At 40.8% G+C, this 15,398-nt stretch overlaps 1 protein-coding gene across 2 annotated transcripts; it reads right to left on the minus strand.

Moving 5' to 3' along the window:
• Positions 1-15: 15 nt before the first annotated feature.
• hps1 (HPS1 biogenesis of lysosomal organelles complex 3 subunit 1) lies at positions 16-10,941 on the minus strand. 2 transcript variants are annotated; one of them, XM_069659162.1, is made up of 18 exons: positions 10,825-10,941; positions 8,842-9,050; positions 8,621-8,755; positions 8,083-8,225; positions 7,884-7,992; positions 5,764-5,924; positions 5,582-5,684; positions 5,401-5,479; positions 5,198-5,256; positions 4,424-4,591; positions 4,134-4,313; positions 3,264-3,340; positions 3,031-3,168; positions 2,753-2,821; positions 2,413-2,554; positions 976-1,089; positions 783-865; positions 16-698 (listed from the first exon to the last, which is right to left on the minus strand). In XM_069659162.1, exons 2-18 carry the CDS (start codon positions 8,956-8,958, stop codon positions 536-538), a joined length of 2,040 nt encoding a protein of 679 aa, XP_069515263.1. In that variant the 5' UTR covers positions 8,959-9,050; positions 10,825-10,941; the 3' UTR covers positions 16-535. The 2 variants fall into 2 exon arrangements, with proteins under 2 accessions (XP_069515263.1, XP_069515262.1); XM_069659161.1 differs by having other exon boundaries at positions 16-701.
• Between the last annotated feature and the right edge of the window lie 4,457 nt (positions 10,942-15,398).

Consider the following 15,398-nt stretch of genomic DNA (forward strand, 5'->3'; position numbering starts at 1 on the left):
CTCAATAAACAAGTGGATGTAAGACTCTTTATTTTCTCTAAAACATCTTTTTATAAAGAGGGACACGAATCAATCATGTCTGCATGTTTCATTCACAAAACGTGCGACACTTGCAGTAGTAAAGGCACAAATAGACAGATTCTGCATTTATAAAAATCTGTGAGCTGCAAAATTTAAAAATAGAAAAAACAGAGAAACCACATAAAGTTTGACTAATAAATAGAAAATGGGTCAAAAATCAGTTTTCAAATATAAATTACAATCAACAAAAATGAAGGCACCATTTTGTCAATATATCTCTTTAAGTGCAAATAGGTGTTTGATGGTCATTATTAATTTAAGTACTTCTAATAAATACTTTAACTTATTTACCAGAGGATACAAAAGCTTCAACACAATGAACAATAGAGAAACATGAAAAACAAACACTGGACTAAATGTATCTATAAAAGTGAGACTTTTTCCCCCTAGTACTTTGCATTAAAACAAATGCACGTGCATGTTTACTGGTACCAGTTCACCTGTGTGGGTCTGTCTACAGCAGTGGATTGCGTGAAGGCTCCCACAGTTTGCTGGCCAGCTGTCTGCAGTGCTGCAGGATGATCTCGGTGGGGATGACCCCCAGGTGAACCGTCAGCAGCTCGTAGCACTTCACCACCTCGCCCTGGTGATGCTTGCTGTAGTACCGCAGCAGCTTCCTGCTGGACAAATGACTTTCTATAGTCAGCGGCACTCTAGTTTTCGGTTCAGCACGTCTATTTTTGTGGTGCACGGTTGTTTACCTGTAGTAGTCCCAGGCGAGCATCCCGATGGGGGCTGAGTCATCAGGTAGGTGGGGGATGTCACCTGCCTCCAGCTTGTAGCCCTGATTGATCAGATATACTGGTTATATAATGCTATTTATATACTTTTACAGCTCTGCAGGGTATAATGATCTTTTATTAGATATTAAAACATGACATGAAAATGACTTACGGTGTCGTTTTCAAACCAGAGGAAGTAGCAGAAGTAGAAGTCTCCATCGCGCAGTGTGACAGTGGAGTAACCCTTCTGGAGATAGCGGCGTGTTGTACTAACCAGGCTCCACACCTGCAGTATGAGTTAGTGAAGACAAATTCAATTAGGACAAAGACATAAAACTACTGATGTAGTTAGAATTTTAAAAGGAATAGTGCTTTAGGAAATATTTGCATTATTGTTGCTGAGAGTTTGCTGTTGTATGTACGATAAATATGACGCTAGAGACAGTTAGCTTAGTTTCACACAAAGACTCGAAAGGGGATGTGGGGGAGGACAAAATACAACTATTAGCACAAACTGTATAATGCCTACATAAAACATGTTATATGAAATTTATTTGACATGTACAACACAAGAAACATAACATATATAACATTAGCTGTGCTATGTCTAGGCTACAAACAGTAAATTCCTGAGTTATTTACAGGTGACCTGACAACTGTTCTCACCAAAGTGTTTGCCCAGACCTTATGCTAAGCTAAGCTAACCTGCTGCTAGCTACTGCGTTATGTTTAAAACATAAATGTATCTCTCAGCAGGAAAACAATTAGTTGTATTAAAATACAAAAGATTTATACTGCCTACAATTAATAATTCTAGAGATTTAAAGTGATAATCTAAATGTCTGTTAAGTCTCTATCTGTCACCAAATGAGGTCACACAATGGTGATTGAGCCTATGGCCCACTGATGAAAGCCTTTGCATTTGCAGTATTACAGACTGGGTGTCTGTGGCAACTTTCATGGAAAAAATCACAAGTGTCGCCCAGTTATTGACGCGTTTTCCAGCTAAGCGGCTGCTTTTCCGCTCTCTGCAAGTGTTGCGAGTAAACAGTAATCTACTATGGCTGAACAAACAAAGAAAAGATCGATGACTACAGATACAACTTCAACAATAAGTGAAAATCCAAAGAAGAAGAAACAAATTCGACGCTCAGATAAAGGCAAACAGTCTGAAAAGGAAAGCGACCGCCAGCGAGGAAAATCAAGAGTTACAACTGGAGCCAACCGTGGACATCACACATGCGACACTGTCTGGATATCTGGGAAGTGTGCTCCCGCAATTACCGTTTATCGCCAAAGGTGGCGCCAAAGAGAACGAAACTGAGATCTTCGAGATTATAACTTTAGAATTACTAATTGTAGGTTGTATAAATGTGTTGTATTTTAAAGATTTAAGTGTCAATATGTTGTAAACTAAACCAATCACATCAGGTGTATAAAATGATTAATTTAATTTCAGCATTAAATATAACCTGTCCTTCACACTGACTAAAATGAGACTTTAATAACTCTCTGAGATGAACAGATTCTGGTGTGCTCTTTATCTAACAATCAGCAATTTCATTCCACACTAATTAGTTTTAAGACGAGCCCCTCATGTGTGCTTCACCTTGCTCTTGATGAACTGAGCCACCGGTCCCTTCCCCAGCTCAGACGTGCTGCGCTCTGTGATGTTCAGCGACGGCGCAATCATCTGACCGGTGGATCGGTCCACACAGATAAAATGAATGAGTCCCGGGAAATCCTCCAGGTATGTGAGATTTACTGGGTCAAGAACAACACACTCAGGAGAACACTGTGTTACATCTAATATGGCATACAGTGTTGTTAAGAGCCCTACAATGTGCATGCACTTCAATAAATCGTGCAAATCTAGTTTGTGCAAAGCAGTGCTCAAAGATCAGACACAGCGTGACATCACAGGAAGTGGGATTATAATGCTGACAGGATATGACACCATGGTTATATTTCTCTTGCTTTTCACCAACAGGAAGTCCTTCCAGTCCATCAGTTTCTCTCTGGGAGGGAGAGAGAGGATGACAGGGAAAGGGTGGAACAGAAACACAGGGAAAAAGAAAAAGACAGGAAGAGAAGTCAGACATAGAAATGAAGAACAAAGGATGCTGTGTGGACTTTTTGGTACATGTTTCTGAAATGAAACTGATTTAAAAACTAAACAGATTCTGATTTAATAATATAACAAAGAAATTCAGTGACTGATACGTACTGCAACATGCTCTGGGCTCGTTCCTGCAGACTCGGGGAGAGACGCCGAGGACCGTCGGAGGGTCCGGCGTCAACAAGAAAACACTGTCGGTATATCCCACACAGCTGGGTCTTCATATGCTTACACCACGGGATGAGTCTAAAACAAAAACACAAATGCAATCATTCAAACAATTTTTTCAAACAGATTTGCTATGACATATTGTGGCCAGCAGGGGGCAGCAGCAGACTCACTCCCTGTTGAAGCCAGGTCCTCCTCTGGCGAAGGCTCGGTTCTTGAACTCGGCCCAGACGTTTTGTAACTGTGCAGACTGGAAGGAAGATAAAGGAACAAAGGAAGATTTTATTACTTCAGGTCCAAAAACTTTTAATTTCTTTAGGTCCAAACTAAATTTATTAAGTTCTTTACAGCACAAACAGGCAAAAGGGTTTACACTTGATACTGTAATGACTAAGGAAGGTTGACAGTTCTGTTTTATTACAGGCAACAACAAAATAAATACAATATCTTAAAGACATCCTGCAGTGAAAATCAAGTGTTTAACCTTGTAAACATCTCCATGTGGTGTTTTTCATGTGCAACAAGACATATCAGGGACAACATCAGCAGTCATCTCCATGGCTGGGCCTGTCTGCTTTTAAACTGCAGTGTACCAAGGACAGTCTGAACAACACGTTTTCAGATTGGCAGGTTTGTGACATCACAAACCTAAGGAGCCAATCCCGTTAATGGACGGGGCGACGCTATGCATATCATCATGTGCAACCTATGGCAACCACTGCGGCGATGTGCGAGCCAGCTGTAACCGTCATCGTAATGTTTGCAAACTCACTGCTGACTACTAACGTTAACATTACTACTACTGATTACTACATTTCAAGCTGCTAAGTTTCAACAAGTTGCCACTAAACGATGGCAGAGACGTGTTTTGTTTTTGGCTGTAGTTTTACAAAAGAATGAGGGAGAAGGAGGAGGTGCCTTGGGAGGGTTTTTACAAGGTGCATTGCAAAAATGTAACACCTGCATTAAAAAGAAGAGAAATATTGGACATGCTGTGTGTGCTACACGAAGTATTGGTTTAAAACATACATAAGAACACATACCTGTATCTCACTGGGACCCAGAGCTTTAATGAATTTATCCAGTTTGCTGCGGACGTCGAAGATAGTTGGCTGGCCTCTTGTAGCAGCAGAACCTACATGTCCTTCACTCAAACGCTTCTCCAGCTTTGCAAAGGCCTCCAAAAACTTATACACTGACATGGCCACTGCACTGGTGGGAATCTAACAGAGAAACATATAGATGCTTATGTGGTTCATCAAGGATGAAAATACATGTTTGGATATAGTGATACTTGCAGAATGCTTCTGCAAGGGTGTTGATATCCACATACCTTAGTAAGCAGCACTAGTGTGATGCCCGGCCACAGTGGCAGGCAGTACATGGAGTGAGGCATCATGGGATACAGCCCCTCTTTGAGTGAGACCTCTAAGAAGACTCTGCGAGGGGTTGAAGGGTCAGGAGGAGGGACTTCCAGAGTCTGCAAGCTGTCCTCTGCCATCTGAAGACATGAGTATTTAACAGGTTGTGAGACCTCGTTCCAATCGATAAATCTGTTTATTGTTGAGAGGGTATTATAAAAATGTTGATTAAAGTAATAATCTCGAAGATTTTCATGTAAATAAATGTCTGTTAGGTCTCTATCTATCGCCGAATGAGGTAACACGATGGTGATTGAGCCTGTGGCCCACTGATGAAAGCCTTTGCATTTGCAGTATTACAGACTGGGTGTTTTCCATCACCCAGCAGTGGTTGGTCTGCCAGAGAGGGTAGGCGGAGCTAAGCGGCTGCTTTTCCGCTCTCTGCAAGTGTTGCAAGTAAACGAGTAAGAAAAGATGGATGACTACAGATACAAAAATAAGTGAAAATCCAAAGAAAGAGAAACAAACTCGACGCTCAGATGAAGGAAACAGTCTGAAAAGGAAAGCGACCGTCAGCGCGGAAAATCAAGAGTTACAACCAGAGCCAACCGTGGACGTCGCACATGCAACACTGTCTGGATATCTGGGAGGTGTGCCACTGCAATTACCGTTTATCACAAAAGAGAATGAAACTGAAATCTTCGAGATTATAACTAATAGAAAAGGAGACTGAAGTGTACTCTAACCTGGATGTCGGGGTCCACAAACTCAAACACAGGAGTACTTCCTCTCATTGGCTTTTCCGCTGACACACAGATATGAGAAATAAATCATTAAAACTGGTTGTAATGTTGGAGAATGCTACCAATAAATCAACACAGTAATGTCTATAACAGGGGCAGACTCTTACTTAACAAACAAGAGTGCACAGACTCTGCTTACAACCTACCTGAGCTTCTGGAGTCTGTAGGCGAGGGCTCTGGGGTGTAAAAACTCTCAGGACCAGAACCAGACGTGCTCTCAACATCCTTCATAAGTACATAACATGAAACAGAAAGAATAAACAGTGAGAACAAGGTGATCTCCATCCTTTGGTGGTGCTGTGAGGGGGTCTTTTAGCTTTGATATACCTCAGGACTGGGGTCATCCACGTCTGTGTTGCTAGGATACATATTCTGTGCCATGATGATGAGGGCCAGGAGGTCTGAGGTGCTGAGCGTGCTCGCATTACGGCTATAAACAGCAAACAGACAGAAGTTATAAATAACAAATGGAGCCAGTTGTGTGATAATCACAAAGGGTGAATCTGCACCTGGAGTAGAAGGCGAGCAGTTTGGTGTGCACCAGGATGAAGGAGTGCAGCACCTCCTCTCCCGCTCGCTCCACACTGCTGTTGAGCTGCTGAACTATACGGCGCTCGAGGAACTCGATGCACTGCTCACACAGCGTGGGGTGGATCAGCCTCTCCACAGCCTGACGGAGGGAGGGGACGACAAGGGAGTGGGTGGGTGGTAATGAATTAACCATCATTTCTACCATTTCCCCTAAAACATTCACACAGTTCCTTTTTTTTGTTTAATTTATGTTCCTAATGAGAAAGATCTGATTGGTCATGATTTGATACAATAATCCAGCCTAGAAATAACTTTTGACTGGAGATAATTATTTAGAAATTATTGAACATAATTCAACTTGTTACTGGGAGAGAAATTTGAAAGACTTCAAGTAATCCACGAAATCTTGTAAAATCAGTCGGAACATGTTCATATATTTAGGTAAAAAACTGACATTATACTGTGTAACTGGGTCACTGCATGCAGTAGAGAGCTTTACATACATATTTCAACACACATATTTTGTAATAATAATGAGACATACTGCACGTAGGGAAGAGAAATTTAAAAAAAAACTATTACATGAGTTTTTTGACAGAAAGAAATGTTGCTTTTCTGGCTGTTTCTGCCATCTAGTGGTGAAAACTGTTACATCACAAAGCTGATGTAAGAGAGCCACCAGAGAGCGGCAGGAGGGAGGGGGTATAATGTGGGCATCAGTGTGTTGTTATGCAAGAGAGACACCTACTAAAAATCTGAATAAAAAGCCGATAATCCATTCCACTGCATAAAGATCTCTGGCTTTACACTCCTCTTTGATTTGCTTAAAGGGGACATATGTGCTTTTGAATCACGTTGGTAAAGTTGGTTTCGTTTTAAAAATTGCATACATATTTTAATATAGTTATTTTTCAGAGCCCCTTCTTCCTCCTGAAATGAACAAGTCATTTTACCATTCAAAGGTCAGACCTTAGTCATGATTGGCTGACAGTATTTGGAGTGACTGCGTAGCCCCTTCCTCACGTGTGCGATCCCATGTGGGGGAGCGGCCGCACTGCACTGTCACTCCAAAGTTGTAGAAAACATGGCCGCTCTAGGATCGGTTATTCGACAACGACTTGACTACAAGCTGGAGCAAGAAGGCAGCCGATTGGTCGATTTCAGCGACAGCAAGGTTCTACGTAGAAACCTGCAGCTGTTCTGAACGGCCCATTTCAGAGGCGACCTTTTTAAACATGTCATTCTGGAAAAACACAGAATTATGCAGTTTTCACTTTTTCACTGTGAACAATAAACACCTAAGAATGTGAAACCCATGAAAATATGAGAATATCCAGCACAAAGTGATACAATTTGAGATCGTATATAGATTGCATTCGTCTAAAGCGAGGCTGGCCAAGTTTACACCAACTATCCTAACTGTGACCGCTGTGGATTAACACCAGCAACAGTATCACAAATGTTTTGTCTTTGCCAACAGTTTTTTGGCAATCTATATTTAAATATCCACAGAACCTCTTGCCACTATAGCAATATTAGGTGCGGCCCCACAGGATCTTCAGCTCAACCAATGCTGTAAAAGCATGATAGCCTTTGCTACGCTTCTGGCTAGGAGACTACTTAAATGGAAAAACAGGCTCCCTCCAACTTTCCATTTATGGATTAGAGATCTCATGCATCATCTGACCCGAGAAAAAATGTGGTATGCTATGAAAGGCTGTGCCCTCGTGTTTTACAACATTTGGCAACCAGTTCTGAATCAGGTGGAAAAGATGGACGCTTCGGACATCTCAAATGTATAGATATAACCCCTCCTCCTCTTTTTTTATTTAATTATTAAATGTTATTTTTATTTTAAGTTTGTTTCTGTACATTTTTGTGTTGTTTTGTTTATGTGTTGACATGTTTATGGAACATTTGTATCGGTACAGGTTAGGGTTCAATTCTGGGATCAAATTGTCTTTTGAAAACTTTGAACACTAATAAAAACTGTTCTAATAAAAAAAGATCTCTGGCTTTGCTTCATTACATACAGGACTTCCAGTGGACAATGATATAAGCTTGAGTTTATGTCCAGGTGGCACGAGTCTGCACTCACCTCCACTAAGAAGCTCTGGTCGTTCTCTCGGAGGTGGCTGTAGGTCTCCAGCAGGCCCTGCAGATGCTTCCACAGCCTCGCTCTCTGCTCTGTGTCCTGAGGACGCAGCCTGGTGGGACAAACAGCACAGATGACACATCAATGACATGCCGGGTTAGAAAACCTCCAGGAGAAAGAATAAAAGCACAAACTCTCATACTCTTTCCTGAGGAGGTTACTGCTGAGCGTGACCATGCCGAACATGACCTCAATCATCTTCTTCATCACATAGATCTTCCTCCTGAGGTCATCCTCTCCCTCCTCACCATCTCCGTTCACAGCGATGTAGAGGCATTCATCGAACTGTTAGGGGAAACAAGGTGACCTAATTAGCCTGTAATCCCAAAAGCCTCTGACTGAAATGGAAAATAAAGTTAGTATGATTGTATTAAACTGTTTTCTGGAAAATAAATATTTGGATGAGAAAGATCTGAGAGGTTGCTGACACCGAAGGGATCTGGAAAACGTCAAGTGTTTGGACTTGAGAATTGTGTCATGTGCTGCAGGGGGACAAAGCTTGGTTTGATTCCTTAACAAGACTCACATGACGCTTCACTGTAACAGAGGCAGCATGTAGGTCACAGCGCTATGAGCCAGGCAAAGTTCAAGTTTACAGGACTCACTTTGTACCTTTGTACATTTCAAAGCCTTTTTCCATATCTTTAACTTTTTATCTTTGTGGGAAGGCGAGATGCTACCTGGTGGAGGACGTAGATGTGGTTGTTCTCTGTGATGAAGGAGGTGTAGCTGTCACCCAGCCTGTCCACCATGGTGCTGCAGGAGATGATGATGGGAGCGAACAGAGTGCTGATGCTGTCCTCGAAGGCTGGAAGCTGACCATTAAAAGAAAAAACATAAACGTTAGATAATAAAAGTTTTTCTTACAGTTACAGCCGGTAAAAAAAAAAGGCCTCCTTACCCCCTCGCCCTCCTCCTGAGACGCCCCATACTGGTCCTGGATATGCTGCTGGAACTCGGGGTCGGTCCAGTGGAAGAGCACCTCAGCGCTCTCACTGGCTATCAGCAAGCACTTCATTTGAACCACACACACACACACACGCACAGAAACACTCCTGACCCGCTTCCCTTCGGTGTCCTATTTATTCCACAGGCTCCACGTGCATTATGCTGAAAGAAAGGATAAAAAGTATTGAGACAAAGAACAGTGTTCGGGGTGAAACTTAATTCGTATCTATTTCATGTTTTTTTAGAATAAAACATGAAATGTTAAAACAGAAAATGTAACAGATTCTTTTCAGTGTTAATATGTTCTTATTTGTCGCCCTTGTAACAATTCTGTATTTGGAGACAAAAAGATTATTCTTTAAAATATTGTCACAAAATTGAAGCTGAAATTGTGACAAAGACAAATAAAATGCATTAAAGTAAACACATTTAACAACTGCCACTCTAACCTTCTGCTTATTTTTGTAGATAACTTATTGTAATATTGTTATTCTATTAGGCACGGTCTCATTCATAACTCATACACTTTATATTTTCACTTATATTTGAGTTGTTTTTGTATTTCTCTAATTTTGTAGCGTATTTATTGGAGCAATCTTGCACTAGAATTTCCTTCGGGATTAATAAAGTTCTATCTTATCTCATCTTAACAATTGTATCTTAAATATTTACGGTTAATTTCACAGTTCATTTTATTGTACTTTTGTAATGGACAACAGATTTCTCTCTGAAGAAAGATGGCCGATAGCTGTCACAAATCTTTGTATGCCTGTGTCTATAAACCATCAGCAGTTGAATTGCTAACTCTATAACAGGAATAGGTATGGTTATATTTCCCACTGGAGAAACTGAAAGTATAAATTTCCCACACTCCACATCGGCTTTTTGACCTAACACAAACAGTCTGTACGAGCTGGTCATTTATCAGTGACAACCTCTGGGTGAGAGCACAGATAAAAACCAATGTAGGGCTGCAGGCCGACGTGCCAAAGACAGATTTCAGGACATTATCAGCTAAAAGAGATGTAAGAGTCCTCTCACAGAGGCAGCTGAAGAGATACACTCTCATTCACCTCAAGAAATGACTTATAAATCAGGTACAGGTCGTCTATGGAGATCTGGTGGGATCACGCCTGACCTGCTGATAATTGTGTGACTGCGTTATGAGCTTATTCATAAAGAGCTTCTAAAACTGACTTAGTGAAAAAAGAGAAATAACTCAAAGGCTTAGAGTCATTGTACTGAATCTATAATCTTTAGTTTAATTTATGTCTCAGGATTTTAGGTTTAGTAACTTGTTTCTTTATGATATAGGACTCTCATTCAACATCCTTCAACGCCACTAAATATCTCCTGACATTAAACAGAAGTTCAAACAGCAGTCCACATCCCATGCATACTAAAAATATACAAAGTTAGAGGACATTAGAAGAGGAAACATATATTTTGTCTATAAACCATTCTATGGACAGTCTTATAGATAAAAATAGAGAGGAGTAATCATCTGATATATTTTCAAAATATGGGATTTTATCTTATTTTGTCCAGGTTGTCATCCAAATATATCATACTCTTGGGTCAGCCCTCTAAGTGCCAGAGTCTCGAGAGTAAGGATGTCATAACTCTTCTTTTGGACTGTTTAAATCACCTCTCCTCTCCTCCTCTCTCTTATCATAGAAAGTCAGATTAAATATGATAGCGGCCCTTCACCATCATGACAGTTGTGCACACACCCTGCTGACCCATCACTCATGCATTTATCATGTTAATGTGCTGTAAAACTCAACATCTTAATGTTTGTATCTTCAGAAACTGCTCCGATCCGGGAATGCACCCCGCATTTTAACTGAAGCCTCAACTTACTTCCCCTTACAAAACTTTTAACTTCCATGATGCACAGAACAAAAACACAGTAACAGTTCCCAAAAACACTCACTCTGTGTTGTCTGCGTAGGATGACGATGTTCCCAGCATCTCTGTTGTCAAAATCTTCAGCTTTCCTCACCGTTTCGTAGCCGTTTTCAACCCCGCTTCTTTCCCTTTCCCTTCCCCTTCCTTCCGCACTCTGCAGCCGCACAACAGCCCCGCGGAGTCACGTGACCTCAGCCGGAAGCGTGCGCTGATCTGAAAGCAGATAGAGCTATCAAAAAGCTACGAAGGAGCGCAGTGTAACACTGCTCCTGGGTAAGTGTTAGTAGTAAGTGCCTTCACTTGTCAATGGGTCGACCCTGCAGGAGGCTGGTGGTGATCAGTGGGGCAGGAGGAAGTCATGTGCTCGTTCGTGAAGTAGGGCGCGTGACTGAGAGGCTGCAGGGCAGACAATAGTGTGGCATTCAAGGAATGCAGCTTAATTTGCCATGTAGGGCAAATCTCTGAAATTAGTGCCCACGAAGAAAGTATGCTTTGGTTAAATCTGATGGAAAAGAACATGGCAAATCATAAAACACTTTGCTTATTAACTTTATTTACGATTATCACTATACATTCACAGACACAAGCAAAATTCATCAAATTTATATAAAGTATGTGGCACAGATATTTGTTTATGTTTTGTTTATAAATGTATATTTGTGGTAGTTTCTATTATTATTATCATCATTATTATTATTATCATTATTATTATTATTAGTAGTAGTAGTAGGAGTAGTAGGAGTAGTAGTATGATGAATTTAATTCAAACATGATTACAAACCCAAAGTACAGGTAATAGACAGGGAAATAAGTAGAATAAATTACATACAAAAGCACAATACAAGTTGATGGTTTAAAATACAAAAACATTATATGTATTTAAGTCTTTCAAAAAGGCAAATAGACCAGCTTTTAGCTGGCAACTACATTTCTACATGAGATTTATAAAAAAACATTTGGAAAGAATATTCTTGAGCAGCCACAAACATTTCACTTGCACTACACAATCTAGGTCTCTGAAGTCTCTCATAGCGTCATCATTGAAGTCTCTTTAAGGTTGCGTCCTTCGACTTTGACCACAAGTGTGCAGTTTATCTTTATATAAACCTCTTATTGAATAAAACATATTCAGTTACTACAACATGCCTGATCCTGGGGCGCTGGTTTAGCTCAGTTGGTAGAGCAGGCGTCCCATACACAGAGGCTACAGTCCTCTGCGCGCTGATGGCAGATTCGACTCCCGGTCTATAATCAATTGGTGCATGTCATCCCCCACTCTCTCCTCCCACACCTCCTGTCTCGCATCAGCTGTCCTATAACTAAAGGCAAAAGCCAGAAATTAAACATCTAAAAAAAAAAGATCCTGAATGTTTGGCCGGTAAAAAGCCCCAGAATTCAGCTCACAAATTTACAGATTTAGGATTGTTTGATTGTTTTTTAAATAATCCAATGAATAAAATCTTCAAACAGCAACAATCAGACAAACTAAAACATTAATATGTAACCAAAATATGAAATTGACTCTACAATACCTCAATATTAAGTGGCCTCCCATGCTTGACATCCAGGGAACAACTTGTAGGAGAAACACATAACATATATGCAGCATAATACACACCCAACAGCAGGCTGTGTCTCAAAGAATGTTTTGATGGCTACAACAAATCTGTCTTGTATCATAATGTTCAGCACAGATTGTATGCTTGGCTTCTGAGTGCAGAAAAGGAACCCCATAGTACCATAAATATTTATGTTTTATTAACCTTGCTTTGGTGAAAATGGTCCAAAAAGCCAAGAGTCCTGTGTCCTGGGCCAGAGTCTAATCTAGTCCATCAGTTTTCTGGGGATCCAGCATTCATGGAAGTCTTATTTAAGCTGACTCCTGTATATACAGAGTAAACATGAAGAAATCCTCAGTGTATGCTAACAGGGCGAGGGGGCCTTGCATGTCTCAAAATGGATCACTGAGTATAAACAGAGTAAGGCAGGCCTGGGTAACAGTTACCTCCACTAAGGAGGCTCTGTCACGCAGAAGTGGCCAGACACGGCGCAGTCCTCCTAAATCACAACACAATTAGATTTTGTCAGAGGAAGTGACGCTCACAGAGTTGTTATCACAGGGGACAGGTTTATATGAACCAGCGTTCGCCAAAACAAAACCACGTCTGTGGATCGGCCTGAAAAGATCCTGCTCTGAATGTTTGGAGGCTTAAGGCCTCGTTGTTCCATATCGCTTTGGTCAGATAATCCATCGCTGACAGGTGCTCAGAGGGACGACGTTTACACATCAAACAAACTTTTGATGGTAGTAAGATACACGCTCAAATACAGTTGTTCCGACACCAATGCAAGTATCAGTATCGGCCTCCGAAATGTGGTATCGGGTATTTGTGAGTACACCAGTCAGTGCACACGTCTGATTTTATAATACATAAATAATCTTTCAAAGAAATTGAATTTAAAATTGGGCTTCTTTTTTTAAAGAAACAAAGTCTGTTGCTAGGAAACGGCTTGTTGCTCCCACCTTCTTACCTCTACCTGAACGCCTCAGCTCGTTCTCTACGTCTGCTCGACGCCGCCCATCACAGAGCACTCAGATTCATTACTAACTGTAAACCTCTCACACATCACTGCACTCTGTATTCATTAGTGAACTGGTCATCACTATCCATGTGCAGAACATTGCACTGGTATAGCTTCATTGCCCATTTACTTATCCGGCTACATCTCACACAAACGGTGCTGCTACAGCCTTCGCTCCCCATGGTTTTATCACTTTGTCTGCCCCTTCAGTCCGGACTGACCTCTGTAAAAACACCTTTTCCTCCCCATCAACCTGGAACTCACTACAGCAGACTTTAAAGCTGTCCATCTGAATGTCCCTGAGGGAATTTTAAAGTACATGAAGAGAGCGTCTGTGGGAGCTTGTACCATGTAACTTTTATTGACACTTTCTGCATTTATCACTTATTTTATTGATGATTTTATTATTGTTTTGTGTCTCTGTACTGAATGTCCTGTCTGTCTGTTACTCTGTGTTGTTGCTGCTGTCTAAGCAGTAGAAAATCGACTGGTTTCTGATCAATTATCACACGATAATATCAAAAAACAACAGTGCCGTGCTACCGGAGAGTGTCATGTCAGTCAAAGCAGGCAAAATGTCAGCACTAGAGGTTTTTACACCGATGATACGGATATTTTTCAATATCAGAGAGGTACTTGGGCTTTAAAAATAAAGCATGTCTGCATATTTATCTTAACGAGCATATACAGTGCAGTATAAAAGGCATAGTACAATAAATACTGTTTTTCTCTTCAAAAGACCTCCCATTAAATGGACCAGGTGTTAACGAGTCTGGTTTGATTCCTACATGTCAACAATGTCATCCTGTTTGAAACGAAACCACATGCGAAATGAGACTTTGTGTTCCTGAAGTTCATTTCTGAGACAAACATTTCTGCTACCGACATAAAAGCCAAAGACCATTTCCCATGAATGGAAGTTAAAACAAGAATATGATTGAAGCTATGTGCATCGTAGCTTTCACAGGGCTGCAGTTGTAAATAACCGCCATGAGACTTTCAATTCGGGTCAAGGAAGTGTATAGAGGGAGAAACTGAAGGCACCTGATCAATAAGCACACAAGATCTAACCACTGTCCTTCACCTCCCTTGTTCTTGATCCTATAAAGTAGATCCCAGTGGTCTTTGCATCTGCAGACACTTAACCACGTCTGGTTTGGTCTGTCTGGACCAGCAGGCAGAGGTCTGGAGCTTTCGCCCCATCCTGGCTTCATGTTTCCCATCAGGAGCAGCCTCATACTAAGACAAGACAGCACACTATTCCCACTTCAGAGACTCACTTAAGCCGCCTCTACATCTGGGACCACATTGGTCTACAGTATGTGGGCATGTGTGTTTTAAAGAGTGAGTGTGTGAGTGAAAAAATGACATCTACCTTTGTTTAAGGTTTTTATTATTGATGGTCTCTTTTTGTATGAGGGTTCTTCTGCTGCTCGGTGCGCTCCCTGTGCAGGTATAAATCTTATCTAGTCATCGTTTTATGTCTCTTTTTCTCTCCTCCTTGTAACCACATGCTTCTGCAGATTCCTGCAGAGCCTGAAAGCGGCTGTGGAATCGTGTTATGTTTAACTCACATGAAGGGACGTAGCTGTTTATACAGAAATAATAACTAACTTGAAAATCCTCTCTTGTAGGAAGCAAAGTGAGATTACTAACGGAATGCATGATGTGCTTTGGTGCAGATCGTGGCATGAGGAATTTGAGGAACAAACACAACAAATGCAACTTTTTCGTTATTTGTTTATTATTAATGTAAACTTTTTTTTTTAACAAAAAATAATATATAGGCACACTTTACATAATAAAATAATGCTCTCCAAAAGAAATATGAACATCTCTACACGAACTATTAACACATTCAGAGGACAAATAGGCTTTACATCTCACAACCTGCTCCTGCTTATTTTCATGTGTGAAGGCATTCGAGAAAAGTTTTTCTAATTTGTGGCGAGGAGTATAAAAAGATATCTTTAAATGAGACTGCTAAAATATTATGTAGTAAAACCCAAATAAAGG

Source organism: Semicossyphus pulcher, unplaced genomic scaffold (genome assembly GCF_022749685.1).
Source record: "Semicossyphus pulcher isolate SPU_LCO1_2020_fin unplaced genomic scaffold, fSemPul1.0.p SCAF_12, whole genome shotgun sequence".
Classification (NCBI taxonomy): domain Eukaryota; kingdom Metazoa; phylum Chordata; class Actinopteri; order Labriformes; family Labridae; genus Semicossyphus; species Semicossyphus pulcher.